This window comes from Clupea harengus, chromosome 8 (assembly GCF_900700415.2).
Source record: "Clupea harengus chromosome 8, Ch_v2.0.2, whole genome shotgun sequence".
Classification (NCBI taxonomy): domain Eukaryota; kingdom Metazoa; phylum Chordata; class Actinopteri; order Clupeiformes; family Clupeidae; genus Clupea; species Clupea harengus.
In genome coordinates this window covers 7,288,271-7,310,308 of record NC_045159.1, presented here as the reverse complement: position 1 = coordinate 7,310,308, position 22,038 = coordinate 7,288,271, and the positions used below count along the sequence as shown (strand labels likewise).

Genomic DNA, 22,038 nt, shown 5'->3' with positions numbered 1-22,038 from the left:
CAAAACAAATACTTATTTTCTTTGTTGGGACCCCCTGGCACCCCATCAAGGAAAAGGATCCCTAGGCTATGGGTCTCTGGACCCTACTTTGAGAGTTTGTTGACCTATTCTTAGGTTTGTTTTTGGTTATTTAAAACATGTAAATGTATACATACATACTGTATATGCTGAGCATCGTCTATTCAGAGAATATTATATAAAAGAAAATGTATGTAAATAAACTCGTTTGTACTCTTTTTTTTTCCTTGCCCAAAAATAATCGATAAGAGAATCGATAAGGAATCGAATCGATAAGAAATAATCGTTATGGAATCGGAATCGTTAAATTCTTATCAATTCTCATCCCTACCTAGCAACGAGTGTAAGCATACACAGACTCATAATACAAGTAAAGAAATGTCATAGCTGAAGGCCTCTGCAAGTTATAGTTTATCACATAACACATTCACAGTTTTATCGAAGTATTAAAATGTTACCATAAGGCATTGGATTGGGTTCGAGTTTTATTACTTTATAAAACACTAATTATTGTTCATTTAGACTCAATTCCCCATGATTGTCCCCAGACATATGTTATTATGTCTAGCTAAGCAAGACTACAGACAGATAAACCAGTTTTTGTATTTGTCCTTCTTTCCCTATAAGCTAGTATTATAACCTCACATGTTGACAATAGCTCAAGGTGGAGCCACTCCAAGGCCAATTTACAGTCAATATAGGGTGCTATGGCATAAGGGAAGTAGCTATACACATAACATAAAATATCATACAGAGACATCATAGCCCACCTCTGCATCCCCAATTCACAGCATTGCTGCTGTCGTACTGGTAATAGTCAGCACTCTGAGGCTGAAAAAAGACAGCAAAATCAACAACATCAATAATAACAATAATAACAATAATTCCATTTCTGTGGAACTGTGTTGCAACGTCTCTTGATTTATCATCATTACTGCATAAACATGGAGAGAGTGCAGAGGGAGTTCAGGCCTGTTTATCGCCAGCACGGCTGCACATTGACATTTTGGGAGGCGGGGGCTCTAGCGGGAAAGACAAAAGAGAGGGGACCCTTGAGTTACCCCCATGACTGTCTCGCTGTGGGAGGTCTGGATGTGTACAGGCCTTGGCAAACAAAAAGGCACTTTCATCAGCCCCCACCTCCCAAACTATGGGCAAGCTTATAGCCCAAGAAAGCCTTTCGCTCCCCCGCAACTAATTCTATCTATGTGCCCCCTTAGGACTCTTACCCTGTTCAGGCCATTCCTGCCGTACCCTGGCAAAGAGGCCGACTTGGAGATGTAGGAGTCTGCAAGAGAGAACACACACACAAACAAGTAAGCTATGAGTTCATAACCTTCGGAGTATCACTATGTAAGTGTCTGTTCCTGTACATGAATGTGTGTGTGTGTGTGTGTGTGTGTGTGTGTGTGTGTGTGTTTGGTGTGAATAGGTGCGAGAGTGACTGGTGACACTGTTAGTTTCTGTTATGGCACACACACCACACATGCACATACATATCACAACCAGCAGAGGGCCCAAGATGCAAACATATTTCCCTCTCACTCTCCAGCTGCTCTTAAAGAGATAAAAGGGGAGATGACTGAACAATAGGGGCTCACACATCACACCACAGGTCATCATGCAGAAAATATGTGAGATACAGCAACTGGTTTATCTCCTGTACGCACAAACAAACGCTTTGTCAACGTCTGCGAGGACAATTCAAGTGATTACGTCGGCAGAGAGGTCTGAAATATTCCCTGTCCGGCACAGATTAGGATGCAACAACAGGATAGCTAATGACATGAAATCAATGATTAATGAGTGACAGACATGTAGAGGATGAGAATAGAATACGGAAGGACAGGTCCTGGTCATTTCAAACTGTTCTTTTCCAAGCATGCGCCCATGCACACACCTGACACAGGAAGAGAAACGCACGGAGGTCAGAGGTCAGAGGGCAAACAGAGGGCAAACAGGACACTGGGTCACTCACCACTATCTGCACTGTAGTGAGACCTTGGAGCTGCAGAACAAAAAGGAGAGCGACAGTTGACAGAAGAGAACAAAAAAATAAAACAGAACAGGAAAAGATGGAGAAAGATGGGGAAAAGGGGTAGGTGGAGATGATGGAGAGGCAACCAATGGCAGAGCAAGAGGCACTCAAGGCAACCCGAGGCCCGTTCTCTTTCATCTTGTTTTACAGGCCTGATAATGATTCCTGCTTTAAAAGGCGCAGCGCAGGGTAGGGCAGGGGCATGCTTCTGTGTTAGTCAAGTCAAGGTCACAAGCATGAATAAGGGCTGCCTGTCACAGAAACAGCTGGGCTACAGAGATTTCACCTAAACTGTTTACTCAACCCTCCATCTGAAACCTCGCAACCGGGTTACACACACACGCACAACTGGAAGCCATTAACACTAACGCACTTCATCTGGATGGGTGTGTTGCACAACTTCTACCATCTTCAAGTCTCGAAGCTCAAAATGATCTAACATGTGCTAAGGCCTTTCTTCTCAAGTGTTAATGCTTTTTTACTACTGCCACATTTCTGGCAAAAGGAATGGTGATAATTCTCACCCCGTCAGTTACTCAAAAGAGTCCTTTCTGAGGAACAATTTCAATGAACTATTCCCACACGTAAGTTGTAATGAAAATAAAAAAAAGTTCCATTACTGTTTTTCAACCAGGCCTTGTGCTTCTACTGCTACAGAGAATCCCAACACTTTATGCTCCCAAGTCCAGTGGACCGCCCACTAATGTTTGACATTTGGTTCGTTTTTGTGTTCTCAGGAGGACTACGTAATGTCAGCATCCATAAAACAAGGCAGCTTTCATAATTCATGGACAGGGACACAGGCTGGGAATGACTGATCAGGCCCGAGTGGAGCAGAGGACGTGAGTGCACAGAGACGTCACCTGTGCCTGTGGATCACTCCTGCAACACAACTACACCTCCTCACTCCTGCAACACAACTACACCTCCTCACTCCTCCTCACTCCTGCAACACAACTACACCTCCTCACTCTACAGGCTGGAACCATACCTTCAGGGTCCAATTCTGTCTTGCTCTGCCTTGACACAAGCTGACATGGTATGCATTCAGTTCACATAACACTAGTGCTGGAAGCAAGACACGCGCCTGTGGTCAGTGTTTACGGCCAGACCGAGGGAGAAGGTGATGAACGGCGCTGATTCGTTGAGGTCAGTGGGTCGCTGAGTCAAATTGAGGAGTGTCAGAGTCAGTCATATTTCTCCCCCACTTGCTTTGCAAGGAGACCAATCAGAGAAGAAGCCAACAAAGGTCAGGGATGTGTATACGTGCATATATGTGGATGCACGTGTGTGTGTGTGTGTGTGTGTGTGTGTGTGTGTGTGTGTGTGTGTGTGTGGAGTGTGTATGTGCATGTGTGTGTGTGTGTGGAGTGTGTATGTGCATGTGTGTGTGTGTGTGTGTGTGTGTGTGTGTGGATATGTGGAGTGTGTATGTGCATGTGTGTGTGTGTGTGTGTGGATATGTGGAGTGTGTGTGTGTGTGTGTGTAGATATGTGGAGTGTGTATGTGCATGTATGTGTGTGTGTGTGTGTGTGTGTGTGTGTGTGTGTATGTGTGTGTGTGTGTGTGTGTGTGTGTGTGTGTGAGTGAGTGAGTGTCAGCGTGTTCTATGCATCCTTTGCTGTTGTTGGGTTGGGATTACCTCCACAATGGTCCCCTGTCCTCCAATAGCCAGAGCCTGGCCCTGTGCTTCCCTGACTGAGCCATTCACAGCAGGAAGGACAAACAGTCTCATTACTCAACACTATCTCTCCCTGTCAATTTGTACTACAGCATCTGCCTCCTGTGGTGCAGAGACAGGGGAACATCAATCCCCACCGTGTCCTAAAGCTAACTACGACTACAGCCCAGCCGCAAAGACATTCACTCCAGCCCAGTATGGCGAGCCATGGGTAGGCATTTAAGTAACAGCATGCCTCGTTCTTTGGCTAGAGTCTCTATCTATGCCAACGGGATCTCTGCTGCGATTACATAACCCGCATACTGTACAAGACAACAACAACAAACAACAACAGATGGGGAGAAGTGGTGTTCTTTCTCTCATTCTGTTCAGATTCTATAATAAGCACCTTAAACCCGATGCACAACGTATGGAAAGCTCTATCCAAACACAGTGATCTGTGAGTGAACGTAGTAATATAGTGAGTCATCTTATTAAGTCAGTGGGCTAAGGTAGTAGTGATGTACTGACTGTATCCAAATAAAGTTTCAGGTGGGTCACTAGCTAACAAGTACAGTGCTAACAAGACTCTAATTCACCTGCATTAATTTCAGAGAACCCTAACCTCTGACCTTAACAACATGTTATTGCCCTGAAATTAGGTCCCTATATTTCTGGCTTCACTTCAAAAATAATTTGCATGCACATTAAACAACCTTTTCAAGCTGCAGTCATACTGTCCCGACTGAAAAGACCACCGACACCATTCCTACTGGGTGAAATATCTCTCGCTATTGAGATGGTAAGGGTGAAGCACTCACAGCCGTTGACGGTGTTGCTGTAGCCGACGTTGTGCAGCGCCTCCTTGCTTCCACTGCGGGAGTTGCGCGCGCTTCCCCAGGGATCGTTATCATATGAGCCCGACCTGGCTTTCATCTCCTCTTTCAGAATCATCCGACCAATCCCGCCTTGGATCTAGAAAAAGAGACATTGCGGAGGAAACAAAACAGCAGATGTACATGTACATGTTACTGGATGGATTATCAGTGGAATAAGCTGAGATGAAAAGACAAAATAATGTACATTATTTTATAGACTATAAAATCGGTATTTATTACATCTGAACATTTGGAAAGTTGGACCTTAGTTTTCTCTTTCAACTGTGACATTCTTATTTTATGGGTATTATGGTAGTAAGTGACCATGACTTCTCTTAGGGTTGCTCCAGCACTTTTTGGTAACTGGTAATTGGTAATTGTTAATCTCCACAGAATGGGAAGAGAAGTGGGGATGAAATCCTCTCACTCTGTTAAGACTCTGGCTCCATCCATCCTCCTGTGTATGTGCATGTGTGTGTGTGTGTGTGTGTGTGTGTGTGTGTGTGTGTGTGTGTGTGTGTGTGTGTGTGTGTGTGTGTGTGTGTGTGTGTGTGTGTGCGCGCATGTGTGTATGTGCGTGTGCGTGTGCGTGAAAGGAAAGAGAAGTGGGGATGAATCCTCTCACTCTGTTAAGACTCTGGCTCCATCCATCCTCCTGTGTATGTGCGTGTGTGTGTGTGTGTGTGTGTGTGTGAAAGGGAAGATAAGTGGGAATGAAATCCTCTCACTCTGTTCAGACTCTGGTTCCATCCATCCTCCTCCCCGCCTGAGGAGAACCTCCGCGCTCGAGGGGCTGCAGGAAGGGAACGGGGTCAGAGGTCAGATCGATTCAGAACAGACAAGTGGATTTGTGCACGGTAATTAAACAGCTAAAATAGCCCGCAACACAATGAACTGGGAAATAGTCCTCCGCCTAAACGAGTGCAGCACAAGTAAGGCAGGAGCCGCCAATCTCATTTGATCTCTGACTTCATTCCCCTCCCCCTCAAAGATTTTTTTTTGTCCCAAAAACCCCTTTTAGGCAATGTCCGTGGTGTTAACCCATTCATAGTATTCTTGCAACCCCTTTCAAGTACAATGACATACCCTGTGGGATTGAAAAAACCCGCATTGGGACCGCCGCATCTAAATAATCACGGAGTGAGAGGACCTGAGTGAGACCCACCTCTAGGGGAGCCAGTGTAGTGGTAGTCATCAGACTCTGAGTGCTGGCAGTGGTCTGGAGAGTAGGATGAGGAGAGGTGAGCTGAATGGAGGATGTCATCGCTGGTTCTACTAGTCGTGGCTTCAAGGTCAAGGTCATCTGTGTGAAACCACACCGTCAATCAGACACAGCAGTCCGAGACATCCTACAGCCCATGTAAACACTGCACATACGGTATACACACACACGCTGCCTAAGCGTAGGTGAGGGGAAATGGATGCGGGTGGGGTTCTCATGGGGGCTTAATGAGGACAGAGTGAGTGGTGGGAGCAGGAAGCGGCTTTGTGCCGGACGGCTCTCTCACAGAGGGAAGGGAGTGACTACTGAGCATTACTCAGGTTAATGAGGTTATGCACCAGAGCAGAGAAAGCGAGGGAATGGGAGATATATAGAGAGAGAGAGAGAGAGAGAAAGAAAGAGAGAGAGAGAGAGAGAGAGAGAGAGAGAGAGAGAGAGAGAGAGAGAGAGAGAGAGAGAAAAGGAGAGGGATGTATGCAGGGATGCGTATGACAGGAAAATGAGGAAGAATAAGCCATTTTTACAGACTCCTTTTGCAGCAAAGATATCTTATCATAAAACATACTTTATAGCAAGGCTCTGGTGCTACAACAGCATATGACTTTCACTAAACGCTGGTGAAGCTGCCAGACTAGAGTACAATAGACAGATTGAGACAAGGATCATCCTGTAAGCTTATTTAGTCTTAGCGGGTGACTCTGGGCAGATCTCCTTATAGCCCTTTTGCTATGGAGGTGAATATATGGCTGAATAGGGAGAGAAGGAGAGAGATAGAGAGAGAGAGAGAGAGAGAGAGATACTTACAGATCATAGGGCAGCAAAGCCAGGACAGCAGGATCGAGGAGGCAGGGAAATGGAAAAGAAGGGTCGGGAAAAAGAAACAGTAAGAGAAAATGAAACACTCAACGGTTCACCCTCAGCAGACTTTGAGGAAGGGCAGATCTGCCATATGGCCATATGGAGGTTATCATTAATGCATCACATTACCTCCATTTCATATGCGACTCCACTTCAAGGCTAATAGAATCAATTATATATAAAACTCACAGGCAATTTTACTCAAATTCATCAGAGTTCCTCCACATGGCCAGCACAGAGCTTTGCTCATTGCTTCAGGAAGCACTACAGGCCAGTAGTCAGAAGGGCATGGATGTACAGGAACTAATTATCATACAGTCTGACCAAGCCATACTGTAAGTTTACTGCATCAAAATGACATTATTCAATCAGATCTGACATATTTTGCTATTTAAGCACATCTTTAACTCTGGCTTGATTAGAGACGATTGATCATTTCATCCTGTTACTAAAATCTGCTTTGATATCTATAAAGTGTGAAAACAGGATTGGCTGTGGGCTAGCATCATAGGTCTTTGAATGCCCAAGACCACGGGTCTGTGATGCAAATAACACACAAGTTCACAACAAACCACACAGCACGGCACACAAAAACATCACACTCTGAAATAAAAAACAAATAACAACGCACACTCGGAACACCTCAAAACCATCTAAAGAATAACCAGTTCTAACCTCTGGAGGATTCTGACTAGTTTGTTATAAGGAATCAAACTCAATCTCTACTTTCAATGTTTCGGAAAAAACAAACTATTATTCTTTTGAGAACTCTTTTCTTCTGATGTATAATGGATACCATAATACCTACATATATACAGCATCTTTTTTAATGCTATGTATAAATATATATATACACACACACAGATATATATATAAATATATATATATATATATACTGTATATAAATATATATGCACTTCCAACATTACTGTATGTGTTTGATCCCCAAGAATATGGATGATGGCACTATGTGACATACAACCACATTTTCATACTGGCATGGAAGCTGTTCACTACAAGAAAAGCATACATGCACTCTCCATCACTCCAGCTGAATTAAAGCACAATTCCAACAAAAATGTGAAAAACAACAGCTTTTGACACATACATATTCTGTGGTAAAAAAACGTTTTTGACATAGAATATAGTATAGTCTTTCAGGATATGCTTAATATACTGTAATAATCAAAAATATTTTATGCGTGATACATGTAATGTATATTTTTTTCTATGGAAATTCTATGGTTATTTTAAATACATAAGACCAGTAAGTACATACTGCTGGTTAGTGCTAACACATAGGAAAGCATGCAATAGCCAGAACAAACTATTGCAAGTATTGCATGACGAGCAAAATAAAAAAATAGAACCTCTCCTAATGCTCTTAAAAGATATATAAACATAACGCTCAGAAGAGAATTACCCATGATGCTCTAAGTATTCTACATGCACTCCTGCGTTGACAATGACACGTCTATATGCTGACAAAGGCTTTACCAAATTCAGCTGGGAGTTTAGTGGAGACAGAGCACGCAAGTGACTGTTAAGCACAGCAGACTCATTCATCTCCAAACACACCAGGAGTTAGCCCTGGGTTATTTGGAGAGAGGTACTCAAACACATATACCATGTCTCTTATAGATGGGAGGTTTCCTGTAGATGTTGGTCTCCCCTGTAGCTGAGGACAGACACAGAGACACAGAGGACATGAGACAAGGAAGAAGGATACGAGGAGAGAGGCAAGAGACAGTGGCAAGGGCAGTACTGCTCAGGTAAACTGGGTTAAATACCTCTTTGCTCAGAGACCACCTACTCCCCCTTCACTCTCAAACTCAATAGAAACTAAGAAAAATGTATCACCTACCATCACTGGTATAAACCATTAAACAAGACAAATGTTTACATAATTATTGCACAGAGGTACTGAAATCTATCTTACTTTAACTGACAGAGGCAATGGTAGTTTTTGATTTAATGCCTTTGACTTGAGGAGAGAGAGAGAGAGAGAGAGAGAGAGAGAGAGAGAGAGAGAGAGAGAGAGAGAGAAGCAGGAGGGGGAGGGTAGAGAGAACAAGAGGAAGGCTGACATTACGGATCAAAAGCTGGAGCAAACACACCAACCTGCACCAGGGGACATCAACATACATGTTCTGCTGACTTCAACTACCCCCAGGCGTAGCGTGGAAAACAAACCACATGTATGTTCTCACAAAGACTGTAAAACCACATGGACTCACAAAGACTGTAAAACCACATGGACTCACAAAGACTAGAAAACCACATGTACTCACAAAGACTAGAAAACCACATGTACTCACAAAGACTGTAAAACCACATCCACAATAGTGCTTCTGTGTGTATGTATGGTACATCTGACTCCTAGATCTCTGAGTACAGAGACTGGATGTTGGCCTCTCTTTTGTTACCTATGTGGTCTAAGCTTCACATACAGTCGTTGACAAGTGAGTGCATAATTACAATCCCGTCCGTGTGTTTCAAGTAAAGATCAATCAGGACAATGACTCCACAAATATGTCATGTACACATTCAAATCACACGATTAACTAAAGTCATTATACACACACATAATCATAAGTCAAACATGTGACATACAGACCACTACAAAATGTAATAAGAAAATATAATGTCAGTGGACTGAAACGGTGAACAGATCAAGCTATGGGGAAGGATAAGGAGAGGACAGAGTGGTTGAAATGGGAAACTAATGGCAGTAAGTGCAGCTGGGAAACATGGCTCAGGCTCTGTGCAGCCCATCAGACTGGGAGGCAGGCAAAGAGGATGTTATGCACTAGGTGGATGGATGGGTGGATGGATGGATGAAGAGAAATCCAGAGGCCTACCTGGCACGTGAAAATGCTTGGGTGCTTGGTTCGTGGTGGGCGTGTTCGATCTGGCATCAAGCTGACTGTAATAGGGAGAGCTCCTGCCACTCTCAGTGCCTGCAGTCAGCCCAAGACCAATGAGAGAGCGTGAGCGTGGGCTGGACCCCCCCCTAGGACCCCACCTCCCCCTCCCTCCCCACCCACCTACTGCCCAAAGCTCAGGCCTTGCAGTGCACAGCAGCCAGTCAGGGAGGATGTGTGATTAGTGGCAAGCTCTCAGACTCATTCCATGCCTTACTATAACACCATAGCAACAACAACAACAACAACAAGCACATCTGCAGGTACACAGTTTATTAATGATAAATGTGCTGCAGTTTCAGGTATTTGAATATATCTTTTTATGGTTTTAATATTTTAGTTCTTCAAGAGCTTAACTGTCATTGCATTAGCATTGTCGTGCTGGCGTTAGCAAGCCACAGCAACATTAGCAGAACTAGTGGGAACTCCTTCTAAGACAAAAGGTCCTCTCTGGAGAGTGCACTAAGCATGATGGGGGGGGCAAAGCGTAAGTTCAATAACAGGTGTGCGTCTCATTCTCATGCGCGTCAATCAAAAGAGCAGAGCCTAGAGTGGGTGCATTAGGCACTGCTCTTCAGTGAGGAGGGAGAGATGGCATGTGTGTAGTGAAAGGATGGATAAGAGGCCAACCCTCTGCAGTGTACCACCATCTGACAGCAGAACTAAGGCTGCGCCCAGAGTTGGCTAGACAGGTTATTATCGTCTACACGCACGCTGCCAGAACACTCAACTCGTGTCAGGTTTTGTCTGCCTCTAATCGTTGGTGATGGAGGGGCCTGAAAGTGCCCTGTCTTTTCAGTTAGGCAGGTCGAACACACTGCACAGTTAACGGTGGATGGTTTTTCTGCAGAGGGTTGGGGAGTGAGTGTATGAGTGACTTGTGTGCAGGCTGAATCTAAATTTTTATTTTTTTGTTGTCTCCAAACGATTAAGATAAGCACAGCAAAACAATTTTGAACAAAAAAAAACAACATAAAAAAAAAAATCAATATATATATATAAAAAAAAGATCAATGTCACCTCATCTGCCATATTAATACAAAAAAAAACACCCAAATGTCATGGCTGTCATTAGCCGCATGAATGCTGTTCCTCCCGGTGTGTCCGTGTGCTGAGGGCGAGGGACGCGGCTGTCACCGACTCACCGGAGCGGTAGTAGAGCTGAGGGGAGCGGGGCACTGTGGGAGACATGCCCTGTCGGCTGTAGGTGGGCGAGTCGATGTAACCGGGGCTGGAGGAACGCCGGTGCCGGATGTCCATGCTGTCGTAGATGTCCTGTCATGGAGCAGTCAGCAGGGCAGTGTTTATCTCTACACTCACGGCCAATCAGTCACTCATGACTATGCTTTTATATACACAAATATAATGCAATACAAATCAAGATAATCAATATATTATATAAATATACAAACAAAGGTCAACACTGCCTTTATGGATCAAATGTCCTCTGACCAAAGATGATGCAAAGAACATAGCACTAAAACCGAAGGCTGGAAACACCAACTATGACAACAGAACGTACTTCATTCAAAAACACATATCTTCAAAAACTTCTGAGCAACTAAACTGAGCAACTAAACACTGGAGAGTGACAAAACACTACAAGTCCCATCAAGAAACGTCACGGTTCAAGAAAATTACCTGAGAATAAGGAGAGAGAGTCCCCAGAGACTGATGTTTGGAAGGCCATAACAGAAGAAGAACATAAAGAGAAAGGAATGAAAATCCATCCTAAGGTCCCGATTCCAAGCCTGGGCAATCCATGCTAATTAAGAGGATTAGTACAATCTATACCAAGGAGAAGTGGAAAACAGTCTCCATTGCTGGCTCTTTTGACACGTCACACCACAGTACAATGATGTTTAAACTATGATTAAAGTATTAATAATTGTCACTTAAGCACTCCTGAGCATTCAAAAAAAGAATAGACTTTGTGCTTGTTAACCTTTACAATACTACATCATTTTGTTTAATTAGGGCAGAAAGGGATTAAAGGACTCACAGAATCAATAGTGGCACCTGCCTTTTCGCTACATGAATGTAATATTTCTCTCATCCCTCTCACGACGAGGAGGAGAACTGCGTTTAAAAACATTAGTGCAGGGAGCACACATGGATTCTGTAGCACTACACAGGGGCATCAGTGACAAGCAGCGCAAGCAGCCAGGCAAGAGGGGGTCTGGGATAAGGGACCACTAGCCCACACACACACACAAACACACACACACACACACACACACACACACACACAAACACAAACATGTACACACAAACACACACACACACACACACATAAACATGTACACATAAACACACACACACACACACACACACACGTGCGCAGGGGTTAAGTGTAACACCAGCATCTCAGTACCTCCCCATAGCTGTAGCGCTCTAGCCTGTCATCAGAGCAGTATCTGTGATAGGACTCATAAGGAATGAGATCGGGCTGTTGCACTTCATAAATAGCTTTAATCTTAGGAAGAGCTGCCAGATCTTTATAATTTAGGATCTCGCTTTCCACTTTGGCCTGGAGAGAGAGAGCACACAGAAACAAGACAGGAGAAAAGGAAGACGAGAGAGAGAGAGAAAGAGAGAGAGAACGGTGGTGAGTGATAGTGCTAAAGCTTGTGGTGATGCTGACAAGCGGTCCGGGCGGCGCTGAGGTCAACAATCAGCCACAGGCTTTAGAATGAGGAGGACAGACATCACACACTGAAGCAATGAAGCACGCCCTACCCAATAGACATTAAACTTATGCATCACACACACACACACACAGAAGACTTGCAAACAACATCCCCATACACACACAATCAGGAACAAAGACAGCAGAGAGACATTGCTGGTTACACACAGAGCACATATAAAGCAGTGACTTCTTCATCCTACATGAATCATGGCAGTAATGTGTACAACAGTTTGCCATGAAGCATAAATAATATCAATAATGGCAGCCCTGTGCAGAGTTATATTATGCATAAGGAGAGCATACATCACTGACGGCAACGTATGGTGACACAGAAGATGGCTGTTTGCTCAAACCACATCATAAACGTCAGACAGTCAGACAGACAGACACACCACAGAACTACACACACGCGGTTTCAACTCAGTGTGAATCCTCTAATGATGCTTTTGCCCGCAGACAGATCATGTTGTGGGTGTTTGTGATCAAAGTCCTCTAAAAGTTACAGTCGATGCATCTCCTTGAAACCTCTTTTTCAAAGATAAATAAGACACGGAAAACAATAACACCTACAAAGAACACCTTCACGCATAAACATATAATTATGTTGCCCATCAAATAGCCCTCTATAAGACTGGTCTGATCACCCCCAATGGCCTATATGAGATTGTCAACAAACCATCAACAGACTATAAACAAGAGCACAGCTGCTACTGAAGCGCTACTTACACAGATCACCCGGCTCGGAGAGCCTATGCTGGATCCAGGAGGGGAAATAGATGCCTCAGAGGTACGTCTTAGCTGTTACAGAAAAGGCACACACACACGCACGCGCACACAATCACACACACACACACACACACACACCACAAACGCACACCACACACACACCACACACACACCACAAACGCACACCACACACACACCACACACACACACACACACACACACACCACGCACAAACATTAATGCTTTTTTTACAGAACGCTCTCATACCACAAAGACAGAGAATCCATCCCTCCATATCCACTTTATATCCAATGCAATCCATCACCACATATCTTTGACTTTGTGTAAACCAACCTAAGAATGATAAAATTGAGGACTGAGAGTCAGAGGTGGAGTCAGTGTTTCTTCTCCTGAAGGTGTCCGTGCTAAAACTCAACAGTCAAACAAATACAACTCCTCCCTTCAATGGTTTCCTGAGAGTCGCTCCCTTGTGCATGTGTGATACGAAGACTAAGACGCATGATTGACAGGCCAATTATTGTGCTGTCTGCTTGGATTCCTCCTTATGCTGACTGGTTGGATGTAACAGGACCAAGACATCTATTATTTTCTCTTCAGAGTGCTTGGCACCACTGACAGACTATACTGCATTGTTCAATGGCTGACTGTGAGGAGGAATTCAAACAAACATTTCCCAACCCCTCTTCTGATGGCACGTGTCTGTGTATGTGTGTGTTGCTGAGCCAAAGCGAAAGAGACGGAGGAGGGTGCGAGCGCTCGATGACTTACTCTGAGTTTTTTCTCCATCCGTGCTGACTGTTTACACGTGGGATGCCAAACCTCTGAACCTGTGCGATGATACAACACAAAAGGGATTAGATGAGCCACGACGGGACCACTCAAGTCTGGGGGCAGATCACTGCCTGTCTGAGGCCTGTTCAGGCTGTACGCCCAAGACACGGGGAGAACAGATGCTGCTTCACAGCTGAAGCACTTTGGCTGGAATTTGTGCTCTTTTCCCTGAGCTGCCCCACCCTTCTCAGTATTCATCAGCTGTATCTCACTTGATCAAAAGAGTGAACTGGGACATGAGCACTTCCAAACAACACCCACATATCAACTCATCCACACAGGCCCATAGATTACAGTGCAGGAGCTTGAGGGCTGAGATAGTCTGAGGTCTTTCTCTCTCTCTTTTTTTCTCTCTCCCTTTCTCTCTCTCTGTCCCTCTCTCTCTGTCCCTCTCTCTCTCTCTCTGTCCCTCTCTCTCCCTCTCTCCCTCCCTCTCGCTCACTCTCTTTCTGGCTCTCACACACGTGCACACATACAAATGCACCAAGCCTCCTACACATCGAACACACACCTCCGTGACTATGGGCTGTTCTTGATCTTCCTCTTGTGCATGTTTACTAGCACACAGGAGACCTCTGCAGCGCATCATGAAGATAATGAGAAAATCACATCCACTTCCTGACCTGGCATCACTCCCTGCTGCTGCTGATGCCACCGCCGCTGCTGCAGTGAAGGGCAATTTACTGCCTCTGGCATCAATTCAAATCAATTTGGTCTTCATGTCCACTGTATAAAATGTGACTAATATAAATCCTATCATTCACCAAGAGTACGGGTCTCACCACACTCTCTAAATCAATATGTATATGCCGTTTTGAGGCAGAGGGAGAGATGGAGGGAGAGAGAGACAAAGGAAGAGGGAGAAAGAGAGAGAGCGAGAGACGGGAGGGAGACATATTATCAGTTTTAGTAAGAAAGTTACTCTGGCCCCCCCAAAAGGTCATGGCCACCTGTTTTTAAAAGACAAATTAACAGTAAGCTACAGTCCTGACAGTTCTGTGTCCCTCTGTAATGACTGATGTGATGATTGATCTTACATTAGAAGCTGCTGGTGTACAGGAGGGGCAGCATATAGAGAGGCGTTTCACTGGTTATCCAACCTGAGCACGCTTACTTTATCATCAAGGAGCATTGCCTTCTATATGAACTGACTAAGGCTGACAAAACATGGAGATACAGCAACAAAACATCCTTCATCCTACCTACTACATGTGACCCATTGAACAAATAAACGGTTCATAGACTAGCACTGACACAATAAGACTGACGGAAAAGCAGATAGCCCGTCTGGAGCAGATCGCCCGTCTGGAGCAGACAGCGGCTGGTGTGGCGCAGGTCAGTGGCGGAGGCTGAGTCACTCTCTTCAAAGCCCAGAGCTAGGCTGAGGCGCCGGGCGACCTGAGGAGCTCTCTCTTAACCACTCTCCTAAATTATGCACTATAAAACTTACAGCAGGACTGACACAGAGGCTGCTCAAACGACTGCAGAGCTTCAAAATGATGGTCCTTTAAATTGATCACTGTAATAGTTCAAGGAAGCTTCCAACCGCTCACAGTGTACACAAATAATAATAAAAAAAAACTTGAGCCTCAAGAAGCTGTTTGGGTTTTTTTAACACATCAGGGGGAAATATTATATAAATAATAAATGACACAAGCAGCGATTCATTAGTGCACACACCGTGGGCCGTTAGCGGCACAGCCTGCTACACTGGGAGACCTGAGGAGCTCATGCAGCCACTGCAGCTGGAGTCAGCGGTGAACTATAACAGAGATGAGGCCAACCAACCTGTCAGATACATCTCCTCCCCCTCAGCAAACATCATATGGCATCTGGCACAGCGGGCACAGGCGGGGTGGTAGTGCTTTCCACCTGCCTACAACAGGAAGAGAAAGAGAGAGAGTGAGAGAAGGATGAAACAGAAGTTTATACTGTGATGAACTGAGATGCTGAAGTACATTGAAAAACAAATTCACGTGGCGCAGCATTCAGCAGATGCAGCCATGATCTAAGGGCAGAGAGAGAGAACGTGAAGAGGACTGCAGACTCTCAGCTAAAACAGGTCTACAGTACCATGGCTCCTCTCCTCTCCTCTCTTCACACAATCAGCTAAAACAGGTCTACAGTACCATGGCTCCTCTCCTCTCCTCTCTTCACACAATCAGCTAAAACAGGTCTACAGTACCATGGCTCCTCTCCTCTCTTCTCTTCACACAATCAGCCTGTAATTTTGCCAACTGCTGTGATTCGCCACGCGCACCTGCTGTGCTTTTCAAGAAAACACCATTTTCACACTCAAACAGCCTCCAAAATCTCAAAGACTTCCCCGTGGAGAGATGAGTCCGGGTGGAAAATTTGACTACGGCAAACACAGTGAGCACGTCAATGAAGAGTGAACACAGAGAGAACATACACAGCCCCTTTATGCATACAGCTTGCCATGAAAGGACCACGGGCAAGGCAAATGAATCAAGGTACTTATTACAGCTCAAGATGCAGCCACAGTTTTCCTGTAGAAGATGTAGCCATAGTTTTATGACAGACATATGGGCTCGGTGTGTTAGCGTGAGAGCTTTGTGCTTTAGCGCATTCTCCTCTCAGACGCTCTGCACTCTCCCACTCTCTGGCCCAAGAGCTGTCGAAGGACCCCACACATTTACTGATGATGACAGCGCATTAAGGAAAAGGTCACTGTTTTTAGTGGCCCAAAGGCACACGGTCTGAGCGTGCGTCACCTCCCTGTCTGTGCTCAGCAAGAATCTGGGATTGATTTGAAAAAGGCCTCACTGCTAATGGAATGCACAGGATTGCACGCATGGCACAGGGACACGTCGATGAGCGCCCACCTGCCGGTGAGGATGGACAGATGGGCATCGTCCCAGGTGTGTCACTTGACAGGTCAGTTAGGCTTTATTTCACACAGCAATCTTTCCATTTGAACAGGAAGGATCTTGTGTTCTGCTGTGTCGTGTCTTTCCCCATAGGGCTAGAGGTAATTGGATACGGCCTCTGGTCTGTGTCGTATAGATCAGTGCAGAGGATGCTTGGTATGCTCTATATGCAAACCTATAAAGTGCATGTAAGCACTCGCTTAACATGTTTCCACATGCGTGTTAAACATGCAAAACATGACCCTCAGCACACACCTCTGCATCTGAAATGAGCATCTTTTACTGCAGCAGAGAGGCAGACCCTCGCGGACATTAACATGGAACACACGCCACTGGGAAATAAATACCCTTCTCTGCATTTCCAGTGCATAGATCCAGACCACCTATGATCTGCGTCAAAAATGTATTGTCGAGAAAGGGGAGGTTAGAGCAACTCAACAGTGATTCTGTGTGAAAGGCAGGAATCTAAAGTCATCATGAAGGCTGACAGTTATGCAATAGAAGCATGATACTCAGGATGGAGCTACAGCAAGAAGAATACAAACCCTCCCAAACTCACACAGTCATCCCACATAGACACACTTATAATAGACACACAGTCATCCCACATAGACACACTTAAAATAGACACACAGTCATCCCACATAGACACACTTATCCCACATAGACACACTTATACCACATAGACACACTTATAATAGACACACAGTCATCCCACATAGACACACTTATACCACATAGACACACACTTATACCACATAGACACACTTATAATAGACACACAGTCATCCCATATAGACACACTTATACCACATAGACACACAGTCATCCCACATAGACACACAGATGCCAAAACACCCAGAGAAAAACAAACTGACAGGTCAACAGGACTGAGTTGTATATCCCAACAGCCTGGAGCCCAAAAAGCAGAAGCAAACTACACGCAGGTGCAGAAGAATGGAGAACATCACAGTGGGACTCCTCCAGACGTGAAAGCTGAGGATTCTCCAACATGGCAGCAACTAGTGTGATATTTATAGTGCAGTACAGTACAATGCAGCTCATCACAGATATTCTTCTATAGTGGCACGCATGGTCAGGCAAGGAGTTGCAGGACTGAGGAGTTGCAAATCACACTTATGATTCTTATATTCATATGTGGTTTATGCCATTATGTATAAGGTTAAGTAAATATCTGTGTTCCTGAGTAGGCCATTTCTATGTGCGACTCCGTGTCTTTAGAGATAAGGGGAATTAAATGTTTCTGGGACTGTGTGTGTGTGTGTGTGTGTGTGTGTGTGTGTGTGTGTGTGTGTGTGTGTGTGTGTGTGTATCACTGTTACTCGTTGCATTCTCTACATCATTAGACATCTGTTCTTAATTGCCCGGATAACAATTGATAATGGCAGGCTGGCAATTCTCCTGACCTACATGAACTGGGCCGGGATACCTAGGATACTTAAATTGACACTTTCTCTGTTCTAGTCAGAGAAGCTGGTGAATCTTTACGTGAAGCCATGCTCTCTCTCCCTCTTGGTGTTAACCATTGTAAAGAAAAAATAAAACTCGTTCCTGATTGTTCTACCATTTCCTGACTGAGTCTCCATTAATCGTAGGTACAAAATCAGCATCAACACTCACCTCTAGAACTCGTCCACTGATGTACCTGTGGCAGGTCTCACACTTGATTCCAAACTGGGCGTGGTAGTCTGACTCACAGTATGGGATCCCATCCCTGATAGGGAATTAACAGAAAAGAAAAGGAATTCATCTGCAAACTCTCTCTTCAGACACTCACATCAGATAGCACACATGAAAGGAAAATAATAGACGCCACACAAAAGTTACAAATAGCATGGGGATTTGTTAGGTAGGTGCAACACTACAAAGACTGTAGAGATTTGTTTGTCTGCTGGCACAGTGTACTAATGGCCTGATGGAGACAGACGAAACTCCTTGAGGACAGGATGACAAAGGCCTGTGCTGTGTTCTTGTGATATAACTAAACTGTGTCCCATTGCAATTTACCCACTATCTTCACCATCACAAATGATATCCAAATGAGTACAGGTGTTTTGCTCTAGATCCCGATAAGAGTGTGTTGATGACGAGCGGTGACAGGTAAGCGGTGACCTACTTGCTGATGTATTCCCCAGTCAACACAGTGCCGCAGGTCTGACACTTGAAGCAGCTGACGTGCCACTGTTTCTCCAGGGCCAACAGAGACTGGCCCTGCTTGATCTCCTCGTTGCACCCCGCACAATCTGCCAGAGGAAGACCACACAGAGAATACATCACTCTTCAAGAACTCCTCTTTTCTCCTTGTCATTTAGACTGTTGTGGGGGAGAATCATGATGAATTAAATAAACGACATGGCAAGGACAAATAAATAAATAAATAAATAAATAAATAAACAATGTCCTGTCGGCTGCCCGAGGCGCTGCTGTGTTAGTTTTGTGTTGATCAGGCTGAGATGAATGACCCGTGGCTGTGCCGCGCCGCCTCACAGATGTGTAATTGTGTCTGTCGCTGGCCAAGTGGGCCACTGCTGGGATTTACGGGCCGAGATGATTCATGGCTACACATGGCACTCACAGTGGAAAAGGTCACAGTCCCATTTGTTCTCATTTAGGGGGACCGTGGTGGGCTGATCCATGCCTCACCTCCCCCCGCCCGGAGAGAGAAGATGGCCTGTCTGACAGCGATGAGGGATTTGCTTCCTGCCCAGTACTGCGTCAATCTTTTTACTTGGTGACCAAATCCTTCCATCACCAAATCCTGCCATCTCCTACCGGTCGGCCACAGGTGACCCAGCCCACTCTGGAAGTCTCCTGTCATCTTTGATCTATGGACGCCCCTAAAACGTCCATTCAAAAAGCTTACGCGGACTACAGAGCATCTGGTTTGCTGCTGGAACATCTGGTTCAAAACGTAATGAGAAGCCGTGGATTACAGTGGACCTTTGACCTTGATCCACATCTTGGAAGGACGCTACAACAATCAAACGGGAGGAGGAGCTTCTGGCCCTTTCTACTGACAGACACTATGGGATGTGAAGCAGTTTCCCGTCTCACATGGACAGGGCTGGCTTCCCACCGCTGGTAGGTCCTTGAGAACAGACATAACTGATTACCTGTAAAGACTGGCTGCCTGCACAGACTTGTAGCATTCCGTGGCCCACACACAGGACAGCAAATGGCTACTAATCACAACGTAGAGAGTTCAAGGTCACCAAGGACACTCCCTTGGGCCAGCAATGAATTCTGTCAACACTGGACAGTTTTATGACATGAAATTACTCCAACAGATACGAACTTGCTGCTGATATGTAGTCAAGAATGTGTATTTCTGGACAGTTTGTTTGGTCACTGCAAAGTGAATGTAAGATAATTCAACAAGATCAATCAGGACGCCAGTGTGGCAGGACAACAGCAATAACAGCAATAAACATCCCTTTGCCCACCAAAAAAATGAAACATTCCACTTATTGTATTCTCCAGCAGTGATGAGCACATGGAGCGGGTGCTATCGCATGCATGGCTTTATGCTTACGGCTGGGTCCATGGATCTTGACAGGTTCATTGGTGCTGACGAGGGTGTGGGAGCACTGCTGACAGACACACTTCTTCCCACAGAAAGTCACTCTGTCTCCAATGGGGAACGGCTTCCTGTGGCCAAAGGAAAAAAGAAAAAGAACTGATATTAATCTTGAAACAAGAGTAGTCTCTGAGTCTTTTCTGGCAGCATGTCATTTTGACAATGAATATTCACCTTAACCATAACCATAACCATTACCATAATCTTCATCCAAAGATTCATTTTCCAGGAAACAGCATAATAGTTTACTGTGTGTAAATTGACAATGAGTGAGACCATCCTGGGCAATCAGACATTTAAAAAAATACCTTAGGTCACATGCTAAGCTAACAGCCCTTAACAAGCTAATAGCACTTGTGGTAAAACATGACATGTAGTCACAGAGGGCTGAGCAAACTGACAACAGCACTTTGTGTTAACAGTGTACTACATGTGTCGTAACACGCGGTGAACGCAGTGAAAAAAGAAACACAGTGGAAAAAAGCACGTCAGGTGAGATCACACTTTCCATTAAAATGCAAATTATGGCGCGTGAGTACTTCAGACGTCTGTCGTTGATAAAAGTGTCTCTGCCTGGCAGTAATGGCTAAAGTCCTGCAGGGGGGGAAAATCACCAACAGGGGGCAGTCTTGTGAGGTTAGACGCTACTGCTGTAGGATGCACTGAACTCCATATGCTGTAATTCAGTCAGTTTAAGGGGTTAATCACAGACCATGACTCTGCAGTACCATGGAGCACAGAGTAGCAGCGTAGATGCATGCAGGGATACACCAGCCTCTGGACACAGTTCATGAGCACAGTACGTCTCACACATATGTGCATGCACACACTTACACACACACACACACACACACTCACACACACATGAATCTTCCATCACAGGCACTGATAAAAGCAACATTTTACTTCTTCCTCGACATCTTTTGTAACTGACACAAATTCTTCTCTACATCAGAGCGGGTTGCACCAACAGGATTTAGGACCAGTCTAAAGCTAAGACTGGCGTAACTCAACGTTCTATGTCTAAAATGATGTTGCGCCTGTTGCACCACGCTGACTTAGGCTGCTCTCTCTCTAAGTCTAGTCCTAAATTTTACGCCCTGTGGAGAGGAGACTTATGTTAAGACAGAGAACGTTTTCTGTGTTGGTTTCTATAGTCATTTTCACAAAACCGTTGAGTGCAGCTAAAACGACAAGTAAAACGATGGCGCGTCTAATTTATAGACCGTATAATGAACGTGTTTTAAGACGTGAGAGAGTAGTGCGAGACAGAACTAACCCGCTGGATATATACAATGATGAGGAGTTAATTCAAAGGTTTCTTTTCAGTAGGGTTGAGATTTTTTTTGATAGCAATTCTTGCCATTTTTTTTTAACTGTACGGAAGTCCGCAGAATTGCGAACTGAGTGAATGAACGGTAATTAATAGGTATCATGGCAACGCACGTTCCATTCTAGAATTCCACGGGCACATGAACGCGCATGTTACGGCCAGTCTTAGTTAAGACTGGTCTTAAATTCTGTTGGTGCAAACGGCGTTAGATATGGGCCTAAGACCAGTCTTAACAAAGGCTGACTTAGGACTTATGACAGTCGTAGCAAAGACTAGTTGGTGCAACCCGCTCCAGGCCGTCTCAAGTGTGTCAATCTAAGCAGTCAGAAAACAGGTGAGAGGTAACC

The 22,038-nt window shown here is 44.9% G+C and overlaps 1 protein-coding gene across 9 annotated transcripts in view; it reads right to left on the bottom strand.

The window, feature by feature from the left end:
• Positions 1–22,038, bottom strand: part of LOC105907393 (actin-binding LIM protein 3) — a 70,022-nt gene that overhangs the window by 4,657 nt on the left and 43,327 nt on the right. For 3 of the 9 annotated variants that reach the window (XM_031571673.2, XM_031571670.2, XM_031571669.2), the window contains exons 4-21: positions 20,314–20,429; positions 18,898–19,024; positions 18,402–18,495; positions 15,658–15,745; positions 13,807–13,865; positions 13,018–13,089; positions 11,974–12,129; positions 11,241–11,270; positions 10,745–10,874; positions 9,537–9,635; positions 8,797–8,838; positions 8,303–8,353; positions 5,761–5,880; positions 5,324–5,388; positions 4,539–4,692; positions 1,997–2,026; positions 1,248–1,306; positions 789–849 (exon numbers count right to left, since the gene is read on the bottom strand). In XM_031571673.2, coding sequence (XP_031427533.1) covers positions 789–849; positions 1,248–1,306; positions 1,997–2,026; positions 4,539–4,692; positions 5,324–5,388; positions 5,761–5,880; positions 8,303–8,353; positions 8,797–8,838; positions 9,537–9,635; positions 10,745–10,874; positions 11,241–11,270; positions 11,974–12,129; positions 13,018–13,089; positions 13,807–13,865; positions 15,658–15,745; positions 18,402–18,495; positions 18,898–19,024; positions 20,314–20,429 — 1,553 coding nt within the window. The remainder of the gene's footprint in view (positions 1–788; positions 850–1,247; positions 1,307–1,996; positions 2,027–4,538; positions 4,693–5,323; positions 5,389–5,760; positions 5,881–8,302; positions 8,354–8,796; positions 8,839–9,536; positions 9,636–10,744; positions 10,875–11,240; positions 11,271–11,973; positions 12,130–13,017; positions 13,090–13,806; positions 13,866–15,657; positions 15,746–18,401; positions 18,496–18,897; positions 19,025–20,313; positions 20,430–22,038) is intronic. The other 6 variants (XM_031571671.2, XM_031571672.2, XM_031571675.2 and 3 more) reach the window with 6 other exon arrangements.